Source organism: Catharus ustulatus, chromosome 15, assembly GCF_009819885.2.
Source record: "Catharus ustulatus isolate bCatUst1 chromosome 15, bCatUst1.pri.v2, whole genome shotgun sequence".
NCBI lineage: Eukaryota > Metazoa > Chordata > Aves > Passeriformes > Turdidae > Catharus > Catharus ustulatus.
The window spans coordinates 2243747-2270160 of record NC_046235.1 but is presented as its reverse complement, the minus strand read 5'-3'; the positions used below and the strand labels follow the sequence as shown (position 1 = coordinate 2270160).

The window sequence follows — 26414 nt, the reverse complement described above, 5'->3', positions numbered from 1 at the left end:
GTAATCACTGGGTGAAGCTGGTTCACAAGACCCTTTGCCTGAATTAGAATATTCTGTGGTCTTACAATAGTGCCATGTAAATCGAGTTGGTGCATCCGGCTTGTTTTTTTCTGCTGTCTGGAACGAATGCTTCATGCGAGTTATAAGAGGTAAAGAAGAGGGAATAGAAGGGGGGAAAAAAGAAACAAATAATCGGAGGAATAAACTGAAAGACGAGCACGGTTGGAAGAGAAAAAGCAGAGGAGCTGGCCGTGACGGTCGCGGAGTGTGTGAGGCGGCGGAGAAGCGCACGGTGTCGCTGCAGGCTCAGGAACGGCGTGTGGGCGGCTCCGCCCCGGTGCGGCGGAGAGCCCGGCTGTGAGCGCGGGGGGCGGCGCGGGCCGGGCAGCAGAGCCGGTGCGTCCGGGCGGCGGCGGGGAGCCGTGCGGGGCCCGGGCCGGGGCCGGCGGGCACAGCAAGAGCGGCAGAGCTGCAAGAGCGGAGGCGAGAGCAGCGGCGGCAGGGATGGGCGAGCGTTGCTGTGCGGTGCTGCGGGTGCTGGTGCTGCAGGCGGCCTGGGCGCTGGCGGGCGGGCAGGTGCGCTACGCGGTGCCGGAGGAAGCCAAGGCCGGCACGGTGGTGGGCCGTCTGGCGCAGGACCTGGGCCTGGAGGCGGGCGAGGCGGAGGCGCGGCGGCTGCGGCTGGTGGCGCAGGGCCGGCGGGCGAGCGTGGAGGTGAGCGGGGCGAGCGGCGCGCTGCTGGTGAGCTCGCGGCTCGACCGGGAGGAGCTGTGCGGCAAGAGCGCGCCGTGCGCGCTGCGCCTGGAGGTGCTGCTGGAGCGGCCGCTGCGCGTCTTCCATGTGCAGCTGGAGGTCACCGACATCAACGACAATGCCCCCATCTTCCCCGCCGCCCGAAAAAACCTCAGCATCGCGGAATTGTCTGTTCCGGGGTCTCGTTTCCCGCTGGAGGGCGCGTCGGATGCGGATATCGGAGCGAACGCGCAGCTCTCCTACACACTCAGCCCCAGCGAGCACTTCGCTCTGGATTTACAAAAAACAGATGAGGACGGTGAATCCTTATTCTTGGTGCTTAGGAAATCTCTGGACCGCGAGACGATTCCGGTGCACCGGTTGGTGCTGACGGCGACTGACGGGGGCCGGCCATCTCTGACGGGCACCATGGAGCTGGTGATCTCGGTGGTGGACGCAAACGACAACGCGCCCCAGTTCAACCAGTCGGTGTATAAAGTGCAGCTGCCGGAAAACGCAGAACGCGGCACTCTGGTGATCAAACTAAATGCCACAGATTTGGATGAGGGGTCGAACAGTAATATTTACTACTCGCTGCAAATCCTTTCCCCGCAGGAAGGAAAAGACGTTTTCGGACTTGAGAGGAACAGCGGAGAGATTCGTCTGACGGGTGACTTAGACTTTGAGGAAGTTAGTCTCTATCGCCTGCAAGTGGACGCGACAGATAAGGGGACACCATCGCTCTCGGGTCACTGCAAGGTGGTGCTGGAGGTGCTAGACGTGAACGACAACGCGCCAGAGGTGTGGGTGACGTCGCTGTCGGTGCCGGTGCCGGAGGACGCGTCGGTGGGGACGGTGGTGGCCCTGCTGAGCGTGTCGGACCGAGACTCGGGGGCGAACGGGCGCGTGCGGTGCTGGGTGTGGCCGGCGGCGCCGTTCGGGCTGGAGGCGACGTTCGCGGGCTCGTACTCGCTGGTGCTGCGCGAGGCGCTGGACCGGGAGCGGGTGTCGGAGTACGAGGTGGAGGTGCGTGCGGAGGACGGCGGGGCGCCGGCACTGGGCGCCAGGCGCGGGCTGCGGGTGCCGGTGTCGGACGTGAACGACAACGCGCCCTTGTTCGCGCAGGCCGTGTACACGGTGCTGGCGCGGGAGAACAACGCGGCGGGCGCGGAGCTGGCGCGGCTGTGGGCGCGGGACCCGGACGAGGCGGGCAACGGGCGCGTGAGCTACTCGGTGTGGGAGGGCGCGGCGGGCGGCGTTGGGGCCGCGGCTGGCAGCGGCTGGCGTGCGGCGTCGAGCTACGTGTCGGTGGACGCGGAGAGCGGGCGCGTGTGGGCGCTGCAGCCCTTGGACTACGAGGAGCTGCAGGTGCTGCAGTTCGAGGTGCGCGCGGTGGACGCGGGGGAGCCGCCGCTGTGCGGCAACGCCACGGTGCAGCTCTTCGTGCTGGACGAGAACGACAACGCGCCGGCGCTGCTGCCGCCCGCGGGCTCGGCGCCGGAGGCGGGCGCCGTGGCGGCCGAGGCAGCCTCCTCATCGTCGTCGTCGTCGTTTGTGGGGCCGGTGTCGGGGTCAGGCATTCTGTGGGCGTGGGCGGCGTGGGGGGCGCCGGCGGGCCAGGTGGTGGCCAAGATCCGCGCCGTGGACGCCGACTCGGGCTACAACGCGTGGCTGCGCTACGAGCTGTGGGAGCCGCGGGCCAAGGGCCCGTTCCGCGTGGGGCTCTACAGCGGCGAGGTGAGCACGGCGCGGCCGCTGGACGAGGCGGACGGCGCTCGCCACACGCTGCTGATCGTCGTGCGCGACCACGGCGAGCCGGCGCGCTCGGCCACGGCCACGCTCAGCGTGTCGCTGCTCGAGGCCAACGAGGCGGCGCTGGCCGCGGGATCCTCGGCGTCGTCGTCAGGGTCAGGGTCGCGGTCGGCGGTGGGCGTGGATGTGGGCGGTGCTGCGGCCAGCGCGGCGACCAACGTGTGGCTGGTGGTGGCGATCTGCGCCGTGTCGAGCCTGTTCCTGCTGGCGCTGGTGCTGTACGGGGCGTCGCGCTGGGCGCCGCGGGCGGCCGTGCTCTCGGGGCCCGGGCCCACGACGCTCGTGTGCGCCAGCGAAGTGGGCAGCTGGTCGTACTCGCAGCGCCACAGCCGCAGCCTGTGCGTGGCGGACGGCGCGGCCAAGAGCGACCTCATGGTTTTCAGCCCCAACTTCCCTCCGCCGCCGCCCGGCGCCGCGCCCAAGGACACGCAGCCGGAGCCCTCCGCTCTCCTCCACACGGTCAGTGACACTGCCTTGCTCATCTCTCTCCCCCTTCGCCGCCTAGTTCGTCTTCTGCTCATTGTCTGTCGCCCCCTGGGTAGTTCTTGCTCGTAATAATGCTCCGCCCCCGCAGTCTGAGGGCGGTGGGTGTATAAGAATGTTAAAGGGACTTTGCTCTCTACCGCTGTGTCCATCCCGAATTTCGCAATTTTTTGTTATGTAGAAGCAGAAATAAAGTATCATGGCATCCCAGAGCACTCAGCATGCACAGCTGAGTGTAACTGCGTTGGGCAGGAGTTGTGTCCTAGAATGAAATCAGTGCCAGTTTCAGTGAGAGGTGCCCCGAACTGCTGCTTTGCAGGCAGCTCTCCTCATTGTGTGTTTCAGTGTGAGCTTGGGGTGGGAATACAAAATACCTTGTGTTGGAAACAGTCCCCCGATCACTTTGTATTGACTTAATGGCTTTGCTGACTTCTGACCATGTTGTTATTAGTTCTGGATCTTTATTAAAACCTCTCCTCTTTCATTTTCCTTGTAAGAGAAATGACACAAATTTACACTTGGAACTTGAAATACTTGGTTCCCTGTGGAACCAACAACTCTGCATTTAGGTTCTATCATCAGACTCATCAAGAAAGTAGGAAAGTCAGTATTGGCTTTTACTATAATCTTTTTCATTGCATCTTTTTATTCCCGTAAAGGCAGGAATCTGTAGCATGTTTATTGAAGTGATTTTGGCAGTGGCAGAGGAAGGCATTGATTTATTTTTTTTTATGTGACCTTGAGCAGAGGGATGAGTCGCCTAAGGAAGGTGGGATTCATTGGGAAGGCCATGGGCCATGTTTAAGACAGGAATGAGTGAGGATGTGCTTGTCTTGAGAATTCATGAAGGATACCTGTGATGAATCAGGGATACCTGGAGAAAACTGTGAGGCAGCAGGGGCACAGGGTGCTTCTGCATGGGATCCATTGCAAGGCTCTCAGGTTCTGGAGTTGGAGTCTTTGTGGACCTTGAGGTGCTGTGTGGTATTGAAGTGGCAACAAATGCTTTGAGGTGATGAAGATCTCCTTCCAAAGGATGTAATTTGTGCTGCTGCATCATTACTGTGCAAAATGTGTTGGTCAGAGTAAACGCAATGCTGAATATTGTTTGATGAAGCATTTCCCTCTTCTTTTGAGAAGGGCATTGATGGAGGGCAGGACTTCAGCTCGCTGGAGTTCCTGTGTAGGGGTGCACGTCTGGAGCAGCTTCCTCATGTCTTGATTTTGAGATGATGGCTCCTTTCTCCTTCTCAAGTGGCATTGGCAGGGGGATGTGATGGGGAGGAGGTTATAATGTGTTTGCGCCACATTTTTCCAACCTGAGCATTGCAGGATCAGCCTCAGTAGAAATGGGGTGTCCCCTTGTCATGCTCAACCCTGATACCTGCACAAGCACAGCAAACCTTCCAGAGCAGCCCAGCTCTGATATTATGATAGAAATTCTACTGCCACATTCTCCCTCACAATTGATATTGTGAGTGTGCTTGTGCTTCAGCATTTGGTGTGGTTCTCTCAAGACCAAATTAATCTGGACTAGGATCAGAGCTTTCACTCTGATTATAGAGTTTTAAACATCTCTCATGTGCACTTCTGTGGTGAGAAGACACCAGTTCCGTCTGCAGTTGCTAAAAAAGCATAGAACATTCAGAGCGAATTTCATGGAGACATTCTGCTGGACATTTTGCGATTTGTTTATTCCTTCTTAACTTCTTTGTGTCGATTCTAAGGGATGGTGGGGATGTGTGAAGGCCTGGATCGAGCTCAGAGTGGGTTTTATTGCTGGGCCAAGCTGTTGTGGTGGAGCTTTCGGTTACTGCAGCTGCAATTCTCCAATTGCATGGAGCCCTCTGTGATGGAGAGGGTGAGTTCGAGTGGAGAAGTTTCTTTACTGAGGAAATGGAGCTGCTGTGTAGCATAAGCACAATCACTGGGGAAGAAAGCTCCAGCTGCTGATCTGGAGATTCATTTGCCAGAGTTTGGAATTGAGGATTCCACTGGAAAAGCTTGTGAAGACCTTAAAGGTTGCTTGCCTGAGATCCTCTGAGGTCTTTCTGAAGTCCTGTGTATCCTTGGTATTCTTCGTGATCTTCCTGCCAGATGTGAGGACATCTACCATACACAACTCAGAGCACTTGCTTTTGAAAATATGGTGTTGGTGAAACAGCATCATTTCCAAATATCAGTCGTGCTTGGTCAGCCTTCTTTGAAGCACTCTTTTCTACATCTCTCCTCTCGTCTTGATAGGGAGTGGAGAAAGTTCTGACCATAATTAAGAAGTTGCTAGACCTGGCATTTTGATACGGTGAAATGGGATCTTCTAGTTTTCTTCTCGTATTTTACCAAAAAGATTCTTCTTTTGCATTGGCAATTTGTTGATAAAACTGGGTGAAATGTAAACGGCTGAATATTGACAGCTGTCAGGTTGCAGAGTTTGCAGCTGTTGACCATCAGTATGAGGGATGGATTTTCCAGTCTTCTAAACTGAGTTTGAAGTTGTGAGAATGTCCTTAGATTTGCGAGATCTCTCCTGTTTCACATGTGATAAAAGTGCATGAAATGCATTGTGTTCTGTTCAGTGATTTAGTGTTTTTTGTTGAATGTGGGCCATTTTTGCCTAATCATCTTCCCCGAAATCTCTGATAACATTAAAAGGAATGCTCCAGAACCGATTCCCTCCCTTGAAAGTAAATGTTTTCTGAAGAAGGAGCCCGGGATGCTTCAGGTAAGTTGCTGTTCCTGAAGAATGAGTCTGAAGGACAGTTGTACCTTTATATGTCTTTGGTCCTGGATTCTTCATTTTGGATTGACCAAGTGTACCTGGATTTGGAGTTGTACTGAATGATCCTTATGGATGCCTCCCAGTTTAAAAAGTTCTTTGATTCCTTTACTGGATCAGCAGAGCACCACTGCCTCCTCTCCTTTCTATCTTCTTTGTCCAGACACAGCACAAATAAATACCAGAAGCACGGATGCAAAAGTGACCCTAAAACATTTCTCAGAGTGGATGTGTTGGGAGTCGGGAGTGTGTTCTCAGAGCAAACAACACAGATAAAATGACTTTGTTGCTTTTACCCTGTGGATCAGCTACACAGATGCATTCCACTGGGGAAACGCCCCTGAGGCTGGACATTTTTTCTGTGTGTTTCTGACTGGCCTGCCTGCAGTATGAAGACAGAAATTTCCATTCATCATGTATGTTGCAAATGAGGCATCATATGAAGTGTGTTTGCGAGCTGTGGTTGTTCTGTATTTTTTCACCATTCAGGAAGGGTTGTTGTGCTTGGCCATGATGGTTTCACCCCTGAAGAACAGATTGCCCTGTGTTGTTTGTGCTTAGTGAAGCCTGTTTGCACTAAGGTAAAAGTACCTAGGGATTTGGCTTTGTTTTCAGAGAGCTGTGAATTCGTTCCCTGGAAAGGATGGGACCTGAAGACTGTGGTTTCCTTGCAGAAGATGAGGTGAAAGATCGCTGTGTCAGCCTGGCATAGACCGGAAAGGAGCAGGAAGTGTTTTCCTTGAGTGGAGAAATGAAAAAAACACAGAAGAGAGGAACGGGAACTGTTCCCCAAGGCGTGTTCGTGCTTCATGGGGAGGGTGATGTAATCACTTGTAACGATCCATTGATTAGTGAGACAAAGAAGGAGGAAAGAGAGAAGACGAGTGTGCGTGGTATAAGGACAGTGAAGAGAAGGAAGGAAAGATTCCAGGAAGGACGGGAGAGTTTGCTGATATGCCACCGATGCTCTCACTGTACACAAGGAAGGAAGAAGAACAAGTAAGGAGGACCTAAGTTGACTGAGAGAAGAGAAATACAGAAGATGCTATGAAGGAAGTAATTAAGAATGGAAGAAGAGAAAGAGGAGAAAGAAAGCAAGAGCAAAGGAGATGAGCGGTATGCAATGAGCTTACCTGTAATCGCTGGGTGAAGCTGGTTCACAAGACCCTTTGCCTGAATTAGAATATTCTGTGGTCTTACAATAGTGCCATGTAAATCGAGTTGGTGCATCCGTGTTGTTTTTTCTGCTGTCTGGATCCGAATGCTTCATGCGAGTTATCAGAAGAGGTAAAGAAGAAGGAATAGAAGGGGGGAAAAAAGAAACAAATAATCGGAGGAATAAACTGAAAGACGAGCACGGTTGGAAGAGAAAAAGCAGAGGAGCTGGCCGTGACGGTCGCGGAGTGTGTGAGGCGGCGGAGCAGCGCACGGTGTCGCTGCAGGCTCAGGAACGGCGTGTGGGCGGCTCCGCCCCGGTGCGGCGGAGAGCCCGGCTGTGAGCGCGGGGGGGCGGCGCGGGCCGGGCAGCAGAGCCGGTGCGTCCGGGCGGCGGCGGGGAGCCGTGCGGGGCCCGGGCCGGGGCCGGCGGGCACAGCAAGAGCGGCAGAGCTGCAGCGGCGGAGGCGAGAGCAGCGGCGGCAGGGATGGGCGAGCGTTGCTGTGCGGTGCTGCGGGTGCTGGTGCTGCAGGCGGCCTGGGCGCTGGCGGGCGGGCAGGTGCGCTACTCGGTGCCGGAGGAAGCCAAGGCCGGCACGGTGGTGGGCCGTCTGGCGCAGGACCTGGGCCTGGAGGCGGGCGAGGCGGAGGCGCGGCGGCTGCGGCTGGTGGCGCAGGGCCGGCGGGCGAGCGTGGAGGTGAGCGGGGCGAGCGGCGCGCTGCTGGTGAGCTCGCGGCTCGACCGGGAGGAGCTGTGCGGCAAGAGCGCGCCGTGCGCGCTGCGCCTGGAGGTGCTGCTGGAGCGGCCGCTGCGCGTCTTCCATGTGCAGCTGGAGGTCACCGACATCAACGACAATGCCCCCATCTTCCCCGCCGCACGAAAAAACCTCAGCATCGCGGAGTTATCTACAATGCCGGGGTCTCGTTTCCCGCTGGAGGGCGCGTCGGATGCGGATATCGGAGCGAACGCGCAGCTCTCCTACACACTCAGCCCCAGCGAGCACTTTTCTCTGGATTTACAAAAAACCGATGAGGACGGTGAATCCTTATTCTTCGTGCTCACGAAATCTCTGGACCGCGAGACGATTCCCGTGCACCGGTTGGTGCTGACGGCGACTGACGGGGGCCGGCCGTCTCTGACGGGCACCATGGAGCTGGTGATCTCAGTGCTGGATGCAAACGACAACGCGCCCCAGTTCAACCAAACGGTGTATAAAGTGCAACTGCCAGAAAACGCAGAACGCGGCACTTTGGTGATCAAACTGAATGCCACAGATTTGGATGAGGGGTCCAACAGTAAAATTTACTACTCGCTCCAAATCCTTTCCCCGCAGGAGGGAAAAGACGTTTTCGGACTTGATAGAAACAGCGGAGAGATTCGTCTGACCGGTGACTTAGACTTTGAGGAAGTTAGTCTCTATCGCTTGCAAGTGGACGCGACAGATAACGGGACACCCCCGCTGTCCGGTCACTGCAAGGTTGTGCTGGAAGTGCTGGACGTGAACGACAACGCGCCGGAGGTGTGGGTGACGTCGCTGTCGGTGCCGGTGCCGGAGGACGCGTCGGTGGGGACGGTGGTGGCCCTGCTGAGCGTGTCGGACCGAGACTCGGGGGCGAACGGGCGCGTGCGGTGCTGGGTGTGGCCGGCGGCGCCGTTCGGGCTGGAGGCGACGTTCGCGGGCTCGTACTCGCTGGTGCTGCGCGAGGCGCTGGACCGGGAGCGGGTGTCGGAGTACGAGGTGGAGGTGCGTGCGGAGGACGGCGGGGCGCCGGCGCTGGGCGCCAGGCGCGGGCTGCGGGTGCCGGTGTCGGACGTGAACGACAACGCGCCCTCGTTCGCTCAGGCCGTGTACACGGTGCTGGCGCGGGAGAACAACGCGGCGGGCGCGGAGCTGGCGCGGCTGTGGGCGCGGGACCCGGACGAGGCGGGCAACGGGCGCGTGAGCTACTCGGTGTGGGAGGGCGCGGCGGGCGGCGTTGGGGCCGCGGCTGGCAGCGGCTGGCGTGCGGCGTCGAGCTACGTGTCGGTGGACGCGGAGAGCGGGCGCGTGTGGGCGCTGCAGCCCTTGGACTACGAGGAGCTGCAGGTGCTGCAGTTCGAGGTGCGCGCGGTGGACGCGGGGGAGCCGCCGCTGTGCGGCAACGCCACGGTGCAGCTCTTCGTGCTGGACGAGAACGACAACGCGCCGGCGCTGCTGCCGCCCGCGGGCTCGGCGCCGGAGGCGGGCGCCGTGGCGGCCGAGGCAGCCTCCTCATCGTCGTCGTCGTTTGTGGGGCCGGTGTCGGGGTCAGGCATTCTGTGGGCGTGGGCGGCGTGGGGGGCGCCGGCGGGCCAGGTGGTGGCCAAGATCCGCGCCGTGGACGCCGACTCGGGCTACAACGCGTGGCTGCGCTACGAGCTGTGGGAGCCGCGGGCCAAGGGCCCGTTCCGCGTGGGGCTCTACAGCGGCGAGGTGAGCACGGCGCGGCCGCTGGACGAGGCGGACGGCGCTCGCCACACGCTGCTGATCGTCGTGCGCGACCACGGCGAGCCGGCGCGCTCGGCCACGGCCACGCTCAGCGTGTCGCTGCTCGAGGCCAACGAGGCGGCGCTGGCCGCGGGATCTTCCTCGGCGTCGTCAGGGTCAGTGTCGCGGTCGGCGTTGGGCGTGGATGTGGGCGGCGCTGCGGCCAGCGCGGCGACCAACGTGTGGCTGGTGGTGGCGATCTGCGCCGTGTCGAGCCTGTTCCTGCTGGCGCTGGTGCTGTACGGGGCGTCGCGCTGGGCGCCGCGGGCGGCCGTGCTCTCGGGGCCCGGGCCCACGACGCTCGTGTGCGCCAGCGAAGTGGGCAGCTGGTCGTACTCGCAGCGCCACAGCCGCAGCCTGTGTGTGGCGGACGGCGCGGCCAAGAGCGACCTCATGGTTTTCAGCCCCAACTTCCCTCCGCCGCCGCCCGGCGCCGCGCCCAAGGACACGCAGCCGGAGCCCTCCGCTCTCCTCCATACGGTCAGTGCTCCTTCATTTCTTGCTCTGTGGTTTCTCACCCATCCCCTGGACATTTACTTCCTTGAGTTGTGGTCCTCCCTCGCGGCATCAGGGAGGTACGTGTTTTTTGCTGATTAGACCAGTCTCTGCTGATTCAATTATCGTCCTCCTTATGGTCTGTAATGTGTTACATCGCAATCGGGTTTTTTTTTATTCCACTACAGTCTTCTCTCTTCCTCTTACCGTGTTAACGTGGGGTGCTGTTCTAAATCCTTCGATCTTTTTGCACTCCCCCCAAAGTTGTATCAAATGTTTTTTTGTCTTGCCATTTTGATGGCACTGAGAAATTTTGTTAATATATATATTCCTTTCTTCTCTCTTTTTTATGCTTTTAGAGCCTTCATTGGCTGTTTCAGAATCATTCACAGTCTGTCTTGAAGCTACATCTTTTCTTGTCTACTCAGCTTTGTAGTTCTCCGCATTGAAAATATTTTGTCATTTTCCTACCTGGGTGTTCAGTCATCAACTCTTTCAGTCATCACCTCTTTCTGCAGTTCTTTTCTGCAGACCTGTATTCGAACTCTGCTCCAAATGGTGATATCGCTTCTAATTTTTGATACATCACTGTCCAGGGCCTTCTGAGATCCGCTCATGAGTTATTAAATGGAACAATTATTGATAAAGATCTCTGCCCCTCTGCAGTGTTTACCTAATCTTGCTGGTTTTATCGGGTGTGGTTTTCTTTTAACTGTGGAGTCAATCAGAACTCTGATTTTTCTTTCAATTTTCATTTTGAATGGAGTATCTTCACTTGCCCACATTACCCTGTCTTACACATGGGGCAGTTCTAATGAATTTCTTCTTTTGACTGCTGTAAATTGCTGCTTTCCAGTCTTTTCTTACTCAGAAGTCTCCTTTTTGATTCGCCTCTGAAACAGAAATCTATATATGAAGTTCCTTCCTCCTCACTGTGCATGGCATATATTAGTTTATGAAATGCTACAGAATTTCTGTTAATACGAAAAACACAGATGCACTTCACGTTTCCCCCTTCCAAGTACGATTGAAATGCACTTTCTAATGTAAGGTACTTAATTGCAGAAAACCACGAACCGAAGTAGATGTCAAAATGTGCAGCTGTAGTGCCAGACCGAGGAAGACATTGGTAGAGGACTTGTTTTTGGTGGATTAATGTATTTGTAGAAGTAGCTCAGTTTGGTTTCTGGTTTGGGTAGTCCCATGTACCCAGCAGTCGCAGGCATTGTATTTCTAGGATATTGTGGGGTTTTAACATTATCTTATTTTTATTCGTGTTTACTTAATTTTATTTTTTCCTTCCCTGAGAATAATTTTTTAAAATAAAGTGATTTTTTTTGGTCTTATTGTGTGCTTGCCTTATGATAATCATGTGAATACGAAGATGGACGATGCTTGAAACTCCCGATTTCCACATAGAGTGATTTAGCTTGACTTTATCCGGAGGTGTGTTCAATCAGGAATTGTGAGTGAAAGCCATGCTACGAAATAATACTCTTTTGTTTCGGAGTCTGTGCCCCCTGCCATTACCGTGGTTCACTGTCTTGTAGTCTCTTAAGGCAAATTTTCCTTCGAGAGAAAGCTGTGAGGCTTCAGGTTTCGTTTGTTTCTGCTTTCATAGAAGCGGATACAGAAATGCTGGCAATACAGCAGAGATTTGAGAGGATGGAAAAAAAAACTGTTTGCTTTTTCAGCCGTACTTCCCTGAAAATTTGAACGGTGATCCTTGAACACAGGCCTGACAACGGAGACCTAGAAATAAATCACGACAACAGTTAGAATAGCAACACCTGTAATTAGAAGTATCTATCGGGGGACCTACAATGATGTTTTTAGCGTTTTGTATGTTCCTTTTTTGTTGTCGTTTTTTTTACCTGCGGATTTATGCATCGTTGATTCTTCCTGTGGTAGAACCAGCAACCCACTAACCTGTGAAATGACCTGGTGTGTGTCACTGCCTGGCCCACATGGCAGAAGGAAGTACTGTGTGGAAAAGAGGTTCTGATGTATTTATGTCAGTAGATGAGGTGGGAGCCTGCGAAGATGCTATGAGATGAACTGTGCCTTGCCACAACCGTGGTGCGAGCCTTTTATCTTGTCTTCAGTTGTGTCATGGTTCTATGACTCTGCTGTGCCCTTCAGCACCTCATCTCCATCAGCACCAGGTGCATTGTTTTGACATACTATGAGTTTCTGCCTAAAAATGAGAACCAAGACCTTGATCTTCATTGTGCAGCTACATGTGGGGAATAAAACTTACTGAAAATATTTTACTGACACATAAAGTCGATAGAGTTCAGGTTCCCTGAGCTATTTCATCCTTCTGAGAGGATTTCTGCTCTGTTATGTTTAGAGCATAGAGTTAGGGAGTCACTGATGGAGTTGAAAGTCTTTAGAGTTGGTATGTGCTGATGCTTTATCGGTTGGAAATATACTTCAGAAGGCAAAACAATTCTGCTATGGACAGACACAGGTATTCTTTGTCATATGATGGGCTTACTGTATTATTTACTCTACAAAAAACCAAGGAGACTGTGGAATTGCTCGGCTACATCCCCGTCACAAAGTCATTTAAAGGTAAGCAATTTCTATTAGTTTCTAACATTCCTGGACTGGACCAATTACATTACATCTGAATCTATGTCTTCTGAAGACCTGAGTATTTTCTCTGGATGGAAGATCGAGGATACAGTATTCTTCTGCTGAGGAAACAGCTGAAATATCTTCCAGAAGAAAACATAAATGAGAAAATTGAGTTATGCCTTGTCAGGCCTAAGAGAAGATCAAGTCCGGTGATCAGAAGTGGGGTAGGCTTTACGCAGTGAAGATATTCCTAGGTATGATTGCTGAGTTAATATGGCGTTCAATTATATGTACATTTTGGAAAGCGTACTTTTCAATAAAAGTATCTTAAGGAAGGAGAAGAGGAAGAGGGGAAGGAGAAGGGGAGCACCCAAAAGAACCTGCTATTACCGCTGCGGAGGAAGGCAGTCTTCGGGAAGGAAATCGCAGGGCGCATCGGGAGCGGGCGGAACCACGGCAGGTCCATCCCCGCCCGGAGCCGCTCAGGCAGCGGGAGGAGAGCAGCGGAGGAAAGCTCGGCTCACGGAAGGAGCCGCGGTCGGACACCAGGTGCCGCTGTTGGCCGCGAAGGCGCCGGGAGACACGGGAGGGCGGCAGCTCCTCCCCGAGCCTCAGTCACGGTACCGTCAGCGGGAGGAAGAATGCGGCGGACCGGCCCGGGCGCGGCGCAGAGAAATTGAAGCGGCGTGCTGCTCCTCTCAGGGAGACCCTAAGGCGGACGTCGGGGGATCCCAGGGGAACCAGACAGGGCGAGACAAGAGGCCGGAGGCAAGAGTGGCGACGATGCGGTGGGGGCCGGTGCTGCGGGTGCTGGTGCTGCAGGCGGCCTGGGCGCTGGCGGGCGGGCAGGTGCGCTACTCGGTGCCGGAGGAAGCCAAGGCCGGCACGGTGGTGGGCCGTCTGGCGCAGGACCTGGGCCTGGAGGCGGGCGAGGCGGAGGCGCGGCGGCTGCGGCTGGTGGCGCAGGGCCGGCGGGCGAGCGTGGAGGTGAGCGGGGCGAGCGGCGCGCTGCTGGTGAGCTCGCGGCTCGACCGGGAGGAGCTGTGCGGCAAGAGCGCGCCGTGCGCGCTGCGCCTGGAGGTGCTGCTGGAGCGGCCGCTGCGCGTCTTCCATGTGCAGCTGGAGGTCACCGACATCAACGACAATGCCCCCATCTTCCGTGTGGACGAGGAAACCCTGAACATCGCGGAATCGTCTTTGCCGGGGTCTCGTTTCCCTCTGGAGGGCGCGTCGGATGCCGATATCGGAGCGAACGCTCAGCTCTCCTACGCACTCAGCCCCAGCGAGTATTTCACTTTGGATCATCAGGGGAATAATGACCAGAGTGAGTCTTTGGGTCTTATTTTAACAAAAGCGTTGGACCGCGAGACGATATCCGTGCACCGGTTGGTGCTGACGGCGACTGACGGGGGCCGGCCGTCTCTGACAGGCACCATGGAGCTGGTGATCTCGGTGCTGGATGCGAACGACAACGCGCCCCAGTTTAACCAGTCGGTGTATAAAGTTAAAGCCTTAGAAGGTTCAGAGCTCGGGACTCTGTTAGTCACGCTTAGTGCCACGGATCCTGACGAAGGGATCAATAGCGATATTATCTATTTATTTAGTAAGCGTGCCAGTACGAAAGTTAAAGAAATGTTCAGTATCGATGAAAACAAAGGAGAAATCAGACTTCAAGGCAAATTAGACTATGAAGAGATGGATAGTTACGAGATCCCTGTAGAAGCAAGGGACAAAGGTTCTCCCCCGCTGTCGGGTCACTGCAAGGTTGTGCTGGAAGTGCTGGACGTGAACGACAACGCGCCGGAGGTATGGGTGACGTCGCTGTCGGTGCCGGTGCCGGAGGACGCGTCGGTGGGGACGGTGGTGGCCCTGCTGAGCGTGTCGGACCGAGACTCGGGGGCGAACGGACGCGTGCGGTGCTGGGTGTGGCCGGCGGCGCCGTTCGGGCTGGAGGCGACGTTCGCGGGCTCGTACTCGCTGGTGCTGCGCGAGGCGCTGGACCGGGAGCGGGTGTCGGAGTACGAGGTGGAGGTGCGTGCGGAGGACGGCGGGGCGCCGGCGCTGGGCGCCAGGCGTGGGCTGCGGGTGCCGGTGTCGGACGTGAACGACAACGCGCCCTTGTTCGCGCAGGCCGTGTACACGGTGCTGGCGCGGGAGAACAACGCGGCGGGCGCGGAGCTGGCGCGGCTGTGGGCGCGGGACCCGGACGAGGCGGGCAACGGGCGCGTGAGCTACTCGGTGTGGGAGGGCGCGGCGGGCGGCGTCGGGGCCGCGGCTGGCAGCGGCTGGCGTGCGGCGTCGAGCTACGTGTCGGTGGACGCGGAGAGCGGGCGCGTGTGGGCGCTGCAGCCCTTGGACTACGAGGAGCTGCAGGTGCTGCAGTTCGAGGTGCGCGCGGTGGACGCGGGGGAGCCGCCGCTGTGCGGCAACGCCACGGTGCAGCTCTTCGTGCTGGACGAGAACGACAACGCGCCGGCGCTGCTGCCGCCCGCGGGCTCGGCGCCGGAGGCGGGCGCCGTGGCGGCCGAGGCAGCCTCGGCATCGTCGTCGTCGTCGTTTGTGGGGCCGGTGTCGGGGTCGGGCACGCTGTGGGCGTGGGCGGCGTGGGGGGCGCCGGCGGGCCAGGTGGTGGCCAAGATCCGCGCCGTGGACGCCGACTCGGGCTACAACGCGTGGCTGCGCTACGAGCTGTGGGAGCCGCGGGCCAAGGGCCCGTTCCGCGTGGGGCTCTACAGCGGCGAGGTGAGCACGGCGCGGCCGCTGGACGAGGCGGACGGCGCTCGCCACACGCTGCTGATCGTCGTGCGCGACCACGGCGAGCCGGCGCGCTCGGCCACGGCCACGCTCAGCGTGTCGCTGCTCGAGGCCAACGAGGCGGCGCTGGCCGTGGGATCTTCCTCGGCGTCGTCAGGGTCAGGGTCGCGGTCGGCGTTGGGCGTGGATGTGGGCGGCGCTGCGGCCAGCGCGGCGACCAACGTGTGGCTGGTGGTGGCGATCTGCGCCGTGTCGAGCCTGTTCCTGCTGGCGCTGGTGCTGTACGGGGCGTCGCGCTGGGCGCCGCGGGCGGCCGTGCTCTCGGGGCCCGGGCCCACGACGCTCGTGTGCGCCAGCGAAGTGGGCAGCTGGTCGTACTCGCAGCGCCACAGCCGCAGCCTGTGCGTGGCGGACGGCGCGGCCAAGAGCGACCTCATGGTTTTCAGCCCCAACTTCCCTCCGCCGCCGCCCGGTCCTGCTGCAGAAAACGGTACTGCTGGGAAGGGCCTGTCTCTCTCCCCTCTTGCTTCAGGCGTGGTAAGAGTCTTCGAAAACTTTCATTTTTTTCCCTCTGTGTTTGGTGGTGCTGTTTACTTCGTGTTTGAATCTTTGATATATTAAAAAATCTCTGTGATAAAAGTTTTAATACGATATCCTAACTTTTCAGTGCATTGCGTTTAGACGTGATGTTCCCCCTTAGACGTGCGTGTCTACATTTGGAAATTTTATTTACTGAATACATGACTGTCCCTCGAATTTCCATATTTTCTTCTATTCTGTAATTAAAAAATAAGATGGCTCCATAGGACGTTATTTTAATCATGGGGTTTGTAATTATTTTTTTACTTCTTACTTGGCGTCAAATTGCTTTTCTAGGTGTTAGAGGATTTTTTTTTTTTCCTATTTTAAGCGGCTTTCAACCTCTGAGTTGTTCAGAATTTCGGTATCTCCGTCAAGATGAATATAATTGTGTTTTTGAACAAGGTGCGTTTATGTTATTTGATGACCGTGAGTCAGGCGCCATGACGCCCTGATGATTTTTTTTAAATTTAGAATCTTTCTGATTGTGATTCGCCAGTCTTGATAAGCTGAAATACATGCAGTGATAATTTTGGGATGAAAAGTGTGGATGAAATGTTGATGGAGGTTGTGAGCGTTGCTGTGTTCCTGGAAGTCCATCGAAAATGTGTGGATATTTGAGGGTGGAGCAAAGTAAAATCCAGGATGCTGTGTGGAAAAATCGAGAATTCTTTAAAGGAGGCGATGCTAATTTGCCATTCCCCACTATCTGATCTCACTCTTTGTAGTGCTGTGGCATCTTTTTTATCCCATCCGTATTGAAACGTATTGTAGAAAGAAGAGTTCATATTTGGTGGGAGTGGAGATAAGCGGGAAATTGTTTAAGGGAAAAGTATAAGGGAAAATTTCAGTGTGTAGTGTTCGGATGGTAGGTTGAAAGCTTTTGTTTCTCCCAGCAGTACAGCAGGAAAAAAAACCAAGAGAACAACTTCGACATTAATTTCCTCAGCGAATTTCTGACGCAGAGAGCGATCATTTAATTGCCGGGGTCCTTTCAACACCATTTTTTTCAGCTGATCTTGTCCATGCACTGATGACATTGAATTGACTTGGTTCTCATCTCGGTCATCTTCAAAACACTCTTTGAGATAAGACTTTAAGGTCATGTTTAGTGTTTCTTGTTCAGCGTCAGAAAATTAAAGGAATTTTTAAAGGGAAAAATGAAGATCTCTTGTATCTAATTTTATTTTTGTATAGCTTGAAAGCGAAGTGTGTGGAGCTGCCGGGGTAATAAAAACAAGAAGTACGTATATAATTTCGTGTTATGCATTCCCTTGGTTTGGTTAACCCCCATATTTTTAAGACACAGTGATACCTGTAAACGCGGCATTTTTATTTTGACACTTGGTTGGGTTTTGAGCTGATGAGCTCTTTAGAGAAAGGACATGGACTGAAGAACTTAAATGACGGATCGTTCTTTCCAAAATTACGAGAATGGTGCTTATAGGTGCTTATAGGGAAAACAGCAAGGAATTTTAAAAACTGCATGTCGTTTTGGGAAAGTATCGTAGGAGTGGGTTATCTCGTCGGTCCGTAGAAAAGCATTTGCATCCCACGATTTTATCTTTTCTTAGGTCACTTAGTACCGGCTTTAAGTTTGAGGTTTGTGTGTATTCGCTGGGGATTGTTTATTTAGTTCTGCTTTGATCGTGCACTGGAGTCGCGTGCGGAAGGGGCGTGGGTATCACCACTTAACTATGCGTGAACTGCCTTCGCTTGAGAGTAGCGAGGTTTATCCAGCGTTGTAGAGCTGTCACTTCTTTCCTTTATCCACATGGATGTGATGGAATCACGATTTTCTAAAGGAAAAACACCCATTTAAAGGTTATAAACAGATTTAACTACCTCTGTAGAAGATGGAGAAGCAGTATTTGCGCACAAGTGTGGGAAGGGACTCGTTTCTTTAGGTCATGATTAAGGGCGATGTGGGGTCTCAGTGCCGATATTTTGGGGTAGGGGAGGATTTGGCTTCTGTTCTGTTCACCTTGGTTTTTCTGACTGTAGTGATGAGTTGAAGACCTTATCGGAGTTTGTTATAGACATACACTGTCAAGAAAATATTTCAGTATTTCTGTTAGAAACATAAAGCCATCCTAACTTTAGAAACTGCTTGTGGATATTTTTACTCCGTGGAATGGTCTGGGCAGGACTCGTTAACAGAAGACTCTAGAATATCCGTCAGTGCTTTGAATAAACGCTGCCAATTTTGCGCAGTCGCTGCAAGCCCAGGCTTTTCTTCACGTAGTTCTGGAGAGTGATGCTGATTAAGGCGATGTTACCAGGCACAGCTCAATCCTGGCAGCCAGGAGCGCTGCCGAGCGCTCCTGCGGGCGGCTCCGGGAGCGGAGAAACGGAGAGGAAGCGGCTGCAGCGCCTGCTCCGCCGTGGTGGCCGGAGGATGTTTTGCAGCTTCCAGAAGAGATTTTACAGGCAGGGAAAAGCCCGCCACGGCTGCCTCGGTGTTGTCAGAGACTCCGAGTGCTCGGCTCGGAGCCGCTCCTGCCGCACGGGCGGGACCGAGCCCCCGTAGCCGCTGTTGCTGGTGCCCTCCCCGGTGGTCTCTGACCGGGGGTCAACAGACCGATCTGTGTCCTCGTCTTAAAGAGACGAGATCTTGCCTGGGATGTATTGAATAGCATGTAGTGAATCCCCGTTTCTGTGCCTTGATGCGGGCAATGAGGATTTTCGTGGGAATCTAGAAATCCTCTGCATATGAGATTGTTATTCCGAGCTTCTGACAGCTTAAAGTCATCTCTGCTCCCGCGTCCCCAGGGAGCAGCTGAGAACTTTTTGAAGGGCATACTGACACTGCTGGTCGCTCTGCCAGCAGGCACAGCCTGCCTTGGCAAAAAAGAGGGGCTCAGAGCAGATCAGCCCGGAGATGCTGCCAAAATTTCTGTCCGCCCCATCCGCTGGGAGAAGCGCGGGCGGGGCTGAGAGTGAGCCTGGACTGGGGAGCTCCCGCAGGATTCAGTGCGGGCTTCTCCACGCCTCCCGAGCAGGAGGAGCCCGGTGTTTCGGGTCGCCGGGGCACCACCGTCCCGCCTCTCGTTTGGAAGCTGACAGCGGGCTCCTTTGCACCTCTGTCGGCAGCTCCGCGCTGGAGATTTGGACTCGCTCCGAGGTCCGGTCGTCCTTGGTGCTCAGGCAGATCGTGTATAAGCCGGGTTCCCATTATTGTGGGAGCTTTTCATGTGCTGCTTTCGGGCGGCGGTGAGGGCTGGAGCTGCCCTCCGGGGACAGCAGCCGCCGCACAGAGCTCATCGGTTTCCTTGGGAGGAGAAACAGCAGAGCTGTTGCTCCATCTGTTCTTCACGGATTCCCCTGCTGTCTCCCGCTGAAATTCAGTGCCCTAATTTAGCACCAATGGGCGCCCCTCAGTTCTGGTGAGCGCCCCTGGGATTTTCCCAAGCCCCAGCACCGAGCAGGACGTGTCTTGCAAATCTCCGTCGAAGGCACCACCTCTGATGCACTGCCCGCGGAAACGGCGCTTTTTAAATCATCGCTGATGTAACGATGATGTTCAAACACGAGTCTCCCTTCGCGTAGTGCTCCACAGCCACGGCACAAACTGGTTTTGCTCTTCGCCTTTATTTTTTGCCTTTGCTGGTTTAACAGCTTCTTCTGGCAGCCACCACTGCTCTGAGCACAACGTGCGTGGCTGGACTAGTGACATCTGAAGGAAAAGGAGAGGATTGGCTGAAAACGTGAAACAGGGAGGGAGGATGAGTGCGCTCCGAGGCGGTGTAAGGGCAAGCACCTGGCAGGCAGGGGAACGTGGAGAAAGAGCTCTCTGAACACATCAGGGGGTGAGACATGGTGAGGGGTCGTGTAGGAGTGAATGATACCTCAGAAGGATCACGAAGATTAATTCCTCTACGAGTCGGGTCAAACGGCCTCTAAGAATGAGTCGAGCAGAGAGAAGGGAGTAGGGAATGGTTTGGATATGGCAAACTGAAGGCAAATACAAGAGGAGGGGGTTTAAACACAGGTTAAATTGTCTGCTGTGATACCAAGGGAAGTTTCTGAGTTAAAGGTGTTTAATACAACTTAATTCTTTTATACAGCATAATTACGCAATTAGAATCAGTGAATTGAAACAGAGATGAGACCTCTGAGACTGGAGACCCTGAGAGGAAGGATTAAGTGGAAAGGTGGCCCAAAATCGCTGTGTACAAAAGCACACTTGAGACTGTGTTGGGCTGGACGTGGAAGGGAAAGCACAAACAGGCAGGGAAGAACAGGCAGAACTCAGCCAAGCAGAGCAGTGGCTTCACACAACCAACAAGGCTGGATTCTGCCCCCGTGTGTTATTCCCTTCATGGCAGCAGTGTCTGTGTTGTAACTGCCCCATGATATTTAATATTATTAAGCACTGGATCTTGGCTGTGACCCAGAGCTGTTTACCTGAGTGGTGTGAGGATCAGACACTCGTGAGCTGGGTTGAGAAAGCAGCGTGGTAGGATCTGGGTGTCGAGATGATGCTGGCAACATGAAGGTGAGCAAAGCTGCCTGACACATCACTGTCCCCAGCGGAAAATGGCAAGAGGACAAGCTGTGCCAAAACACTAAAGTGGGGTGGTGAGGTTTAAAAATAATGTTAAAAATAGTGAAGACAAATTCACTTAGTGAGCTGTAAACAAGCACTCGGGTGATGCTGTGAAATTAGAGATGTAGCAGAAAGATGAAGAACTTATTTCATGGTCAATGAGTAGTAAATGAATGCAACAAAGAAATTGTAGGCTGCCAGATAATTCTCAAAAGGTGAGTATATCTGTGAACCAAATGTGCAATTACTCCGATTTTGGCCATTCATTTATCTGTTTCTGCTAGCACTGCCAGTATTTCAGGCACCAGAATGAGTAACTCCAGCTTGTTGTTGTTGTTCCAATACTATATTTGAGGAAAATCTGCCTTTGACGGGGCTTTTCTGCTCAACAGGAGGATGTTGAGCCCAAAATTCTTGGGTTTCTTCATTGTAAACTGAGTCACAGGTGGGTGGGTAGAGGCTTATGTTTTACCTGTGAGGGTATCAATATGTGGCTTTTCAGATGGACTTATCTGAAGGTTAATATCTGCAGGTTAATATTAATATTAAGGAAATATATCACTCTTTCCTGTGGCTTTCATAGACGTTATTGCATTTTCTCGGGGGGTTCAGAACGACTGTGTAAACCCAGCATCTTCTCAGTATAGTAGGTGACATCATTGCAAAAGAGGAATCTAGGGCACATTGGGAGTGGGGGCAGTCTGGGTGACAATTCTGTAGTGATTGGGTAGGAATTGGGGATTTCTGCTCTTAATAATCAAGAAAAGAAAAAGGGGTAAGCAGCAAACGATGAGCACTTGCATTGAATACTGTGTGCAAAGAGTTATTGAACAGATTTGTGTCCTCTGTGAATTGAGGTGGATGCACAGCAGCAGCTCTGTAGCTTTCTCTCAGCCTTCTGCTGCCAGCCCTGCTTCCCCCCGAGCTGTAAGAGATTCGGTAGCATCAGTGCAGCAGAAGTAAAATGCAACATTCAGGTACTGCCCGGACCTCCTGGAGTTAAAAAAAATCACATCTGCAGCCAGCTGTGCTGGAGCAGACCAAGATCTGTTCCAGTGTGCCAGGATGAGAACCTTGTTGTGAAGCTTTGCTGAGTTGTGAAGATGCAAATAGATGTATTGATTTTTTTTTTTTTAATTTAATGTACAACTTTTGGCTGTGCTCCAGATTTCCTCCCTTTTTGAAAGGCTCTATGTATCCTATACATAATTGAAATGTTCTGTTTCAGTTGCCTTGAAATTCTCAGCTGCAGAAAGAAGCACCATGAATATGAGAAGGGTTAAGATCTGTCTTTGTCACACATTTATAGCCTCTTGATTTTGATCAGGATCCCATCATAACAGGCTCTCACAGAAGGAAGCTGGAATGGGGGGGCTGCCAGGGCCCATCTGTAGATACTGCTGCTGAAGATCATTCCAGGAAGGCTTCCCAGAAGGATATTTTAAAATTCTTTTCTTCCCTCTTGTACCTGTTTTGGGGTGTAGTTGGTGTAGTTCCCTCTGTGTGGAAAGTTGGGAGAACAGAGAGTTTTGATGCTTTTTTTTTCCCACTCATGAGCTGCAGTCTCTGTGTGGTATCAGCTCGCCTCTCACCACAATTCTTGGGCATGTTCTAAATGCAAAACCTCTTTGGTGCCGATATTAATTTCTAGAGAATAGTTGAACTGCTGCAGCCTCCCGTTTTCCCCTGCCACCCGAGCCAACCTCATCCTGCTTTGGGAGGCTGGATGGGAGCTCGTCTGTGGCTGGGGGTGATCTGACAGAGCAGAGACCCTTCTCTCCATTAATTCCTGTTCCTTGTTCAGAAGGTGAAGCGGGAAAAAGCCTTTTTCTTTTGCCTTTTTTCAAATTCTCTTTTTTCTCCCCAGGTTGTTTTCTTTTGTTTTTTGGTTTTTTGTGGGTTGGTTTTTTTTTTTTTTTTTTTTTTTCCGCCGTGAAGTTTAACAGGGGCAGAGCCGACTGCCTCCTTTAATTGCGCTCTTAAAACCCCTCTGGGAAATGTTGTGCTCAGCCGGAGCGTGCCCGGGCTATGCTGACCCATGTTTAGCCGATGCCTGTCACTTCTCATCCACCTTTCCCTTCCACCGCTGTTCTCTGACAGCATCCTCTCTCTGCCTCTCCCGCAAGGAGCGGAGGGAGGAGGGGGCTCCGCTCCGCATCTCTTTTTCACGGAAACACATCCATGACGCACACCCGGCTGCGCGCATCCCCCCGCTCCCTCTCCGTTGGGGCGTTAAAAAAAAAAAAATAGAAGGAGAGGGAGGAGAAGCAGCCGCCGGCTGGCGGGACAGCGGCGGCGGGGGGAGCGCTACCCCCTCCCCCGGTGGCACCGGTGTCGCCGCGGCCTCTGGGTGGCGCCGCCGCCGCTGCTCGCCCAAGAACCGCGCGGGGCCGGAGCTCCGGTCACAGCGAGCGGCGGCGGCGGGCGCAGCGCTGCGGAGCTGCCGCCTCTCCTCTCCTCGCCTCTCCTCGCCCCGCACGGCAGCCGGCGGCACGGCCCGGGGAGGGGGGAGCGGAGCCGCCGCGGAGCCTCCCGCGCCCGCACCGAACTTGTCGCCTCGCCGCCGGCGCGCCCCGTTCGCTCCGCGCCGGGAACTTGGGGTGTTCGCTGAAATTCTGGATTATGTTCCTGCTGAGCCGGTCTGCGGGGAGCTGAGCCAGGGGAGGAAGCATGCGGGGCTATTTAATGGTTTTCTGCCTTATTTGCTGCACCGCGGACGGGCAAATAGTGTATTCCATCGCCGAGGAAACAGAGCGTGGAGCGTCTGTTGGGAACATAGCAAAGGATTTAGGAATAGATGCAGCTACACTTTCAGCTCGGAAATTTCGCATGATCACCGGTTCAAGTAAGCAATATTTTAATATAAATGCCAGCACAGGGGCTTTGTCTGTTAACGAGCCCATAGACAGAGAACAGCTTTGTGAATTAAAGTCTGTCTGTCTTCTCAATTATGAACTCGTGTTAGAAAACCCTCTAGAGCTTTATAGGATGGAATTCAAAGTCTTGGACATAAATGACAACTCCCCCAGCTTTCCCTTAAGTGAATATCATATAAACATGCCTGAGTTCCTGTCACCTGGGGCACGGTTTACACTCCCCAACGCCCAAGATCTCGATGAAGGTGCTAACAGTGTCCAGAATTATACTCTGAGCCCTGACGAACATTTCTATTTGGAAATGCAGATACGCGGGGATGGGAGTAAATATCCTGAACTGGTGCTGAAGAAAGCCTTAGACAGGGAGCAGCAAGCCACTCACAGACTTGTGCTTACAGCCAAAGATGGTGGGAACCCTCCAAAGTCTGGTGATGTCCCGGTCATTGTGACTGTGCTGGACACCAATGACAATGCACCAGAATTTGAGCACTCGGTCTACAGGGCGAGTATCTTGGAAAACTCCCCCAGTGGCACTTTGGTAGTCCAAGTGCATGCCACGGATTTGGATGAAGGTCCAAATGGAGAAGTCAGGTATTCCTTTAGCAATACAACTTCTGCTGACTTGCAGCGGATGTTCTCAGTTCACCCCCACACCGGGGAGGTGACAGTCAATGGCGTTTTAGCTGTTCAGAGACCCCTTCTCGAGATGCTTATTGAGGCAAGGGACAATGGGGCATTTGGCATGTCCAGCACAGCCAAGCTGCTGGTGGAAATCACAGATGTGAACAATCATGGCCCAGAGATTACAATTACATCTCTTTCGAGTCCTATTCCTGAGGATGCCACTCCTGGCACAGTGATAGCTCTGCTGAGTATTTTGGATAAGGACCCTGGGGAGAATGGCAAAGTAACCTGCCAGATCTCTGAAAACCTTCCCTTCCAGTTAAAGCCTTCCCTTCAAAACTACTACAGCCTTGTCACCAGTGAGCTGCTGGACCGAGAGCTGGTCAGTGAGTACAACATCACCATTACTGCCACAGACTTGGGTTCTCCTCCTCTCACCACTCAGAAGACTGTTTGGGTGCAGATTTCTGACGTGAATGACAACCCCCCCGTCTTCAGTGCTGATGCATTTGATGTGTTTGTGGAGGAGAACAATCCACTTGGTGCTTTTCTCTATCAGGTCTCGGCATCTGACCCTGATATAGGGGAGAATGGTCGGGTCTCTTACACGCTCAGGAATTCCACAGTTGCAGGCAGTGCCCTGACCAGTTTTTTGTCTATGAACTTGGCCAATGGCAGCATCTATGCAAAACGTGCCTTTGATTTTGAGCAGCTTCGGAGCTTCCATTTCCAAGTGGAAGCCAAGGACAATGGGTCACCAGCCTTGAGTGCTGCCATAACAGTGAATGTTTACATCTCAGACCAGAATGACAATGCCCCAGCCATCCTGTACCCCACCAGCCACAATGGCTCAGTCGCCGTGGAAGTCGTGCCCCGCCTGGCTGATGAGGACTACCTGGTCACCAAAGTGGTGGCAGATGATGAGGACAATGCAGAGAACGCCTGGCTTTCCTATCACCTCACCCATTCCTCCGACTCCACCCTGTTCCAGCTGTCACCGCACACCGGCGAGCTGCGCACCACGCGCTCCCTGCGCTCCACCGACTTCCTCAAGCACAAGGTGGTCGTGGTGGTGCGGGACCACGGGGATCCACCTCTCTCCTCCACCGTGACTGTGGGCATCCTCCTGGCTGACACCCTGCCCCAGGCACTGCCAGATTTCGATGACAGCGGGGAGCCACCACCACTGCTCAATGCCACGAACATCTACTTGATCGTTTCCCTTGCCTGCGTCTCGTTCATCTTCGCAGCGTTCATCTTCTTCCTTGCCATCATCCGCCTGTGCCGCTGCCGGACTTGTTGCTGCTGCTGCCCAGCTGATGACTACAAGAAGTATTGCTACAGTGTGCACATGCTGCCCAGCTCCCACCTCCCAGCAGACATGCTGGAGGTCACTGGTGTGGGTAAACTCACTCACACCTACTTGTACCGGGCATCTGTAGGTCTTGGGCCAAGTAACAGCAGCATCCCAAATGGAGATGCTGGGAATGTTGCTGGTGGCTCGAGGTTACAAGTGCCAGGACCCTGCATCCAAGTGCAGCAGGTCCAAAGTGACCGCTCCAGTGTTGTCCTTGTGGTAAGTGCTGCTTCCTTTCACTTCTTTCCTCCGAGGCACATGTGGGAGGGCTGCTCAGTGCAGAACATACTGAGGGCGTCTGCAGGAGAACAGGTGTCAATTCATGGCACCTGGAGGAAATTTCAGTCTCTTTTCTGTATTTCCTAAAGCCAAAAATCTCTTTGACTTTAGAAATATCTCCTAGAAATATCGTTATGAGATGACAAAATAGATTTTTTTTGCACTGTAAACATTAAGGACCTTCAGACACAACTGAAGATAAAGGTGTAAGTGAAAATGAAATACCTCACAAGTCAAGTCATTGTCTTCAGAGAGCTAAGTAGGGGCATGACAAGAGTCCATGCAAGTTTCTAATCAATGGGTGATTCTAAGAGTAGAGTCTGTGATTTTTATTTTAATTTTTTTTATCCATGCGTTGACATTCCTGTGATTTTTTTCATTGAGTGGGAGCAGTGTGTTGAACCAAGATGTTGGTTTGCAATGCCTAAGGTAACTCTGTGGTGGAATAGCTGTCATTTCATATCCAGCACCTGTAACTTGTAGTGCTCATCTCACTTTCCAAGCAATCCATAGGTTTTGTGAATCTATAAGAATTCTCTTCTGGGCCTTTGACCAAGCTGGTTTCTTCTCAGTAGTGTGATGAGTGATTCTGCAGGAGAAAATATCTTCCTGTGATTACAGTGTAGGGCCACAAGGTGGGCTGTATCTGCAGGCCTAATCTGCTGGGTGCTGCTGTGTTACTTGTCCAAGATCCAGTTGTCTTATATCTATTTTTAATAGGTCCTCTGAGTGGTCTTTATATTTCTATGAAGTTTTGAGATGTTTTGCCTTCAGACTGTCAAATTCTTTGGTGTGCATAACAGTAACTAACCATTGTTGGGTCTGTCCAGGCCAATATTCTGTGTCTGGTGAG

At 53.7% G+C, this 26414-nt stretch overlaps 1 protein-coding gene across 4 annotated transcripts in view; it reads left to right on the top strand.

Moving 5' to 3' along the window:
• The first annotated feature begins 460 nt into the window (after positions 1-460).
• Positions 461-26414, top strand: part of LOC117003564 (protocadherin alpha-C2-like) — a 105067-nt gene continuing 79113 nt past the window's right edge. The window contains exon 1 of one of the 4 annotated variants that reach the window (XM_033073546.2): positions 461-3003. In XM_033073546.2, coding sequence (XP_032929437.1) covers positions 505-3003 — 2499 coding nt within the window. In that variant the 5' untranslated portion in view covers positions 461-504. Of the gene's footprint in view, positions 3004-7365; positions 9946-23280; positions 25502-26414 lie in introns of those variants that run through there. The other 3 variants (XM_033073544.2, XM_033073545.2, XM_033073547.2) reach the window with 3 other exon arrangements.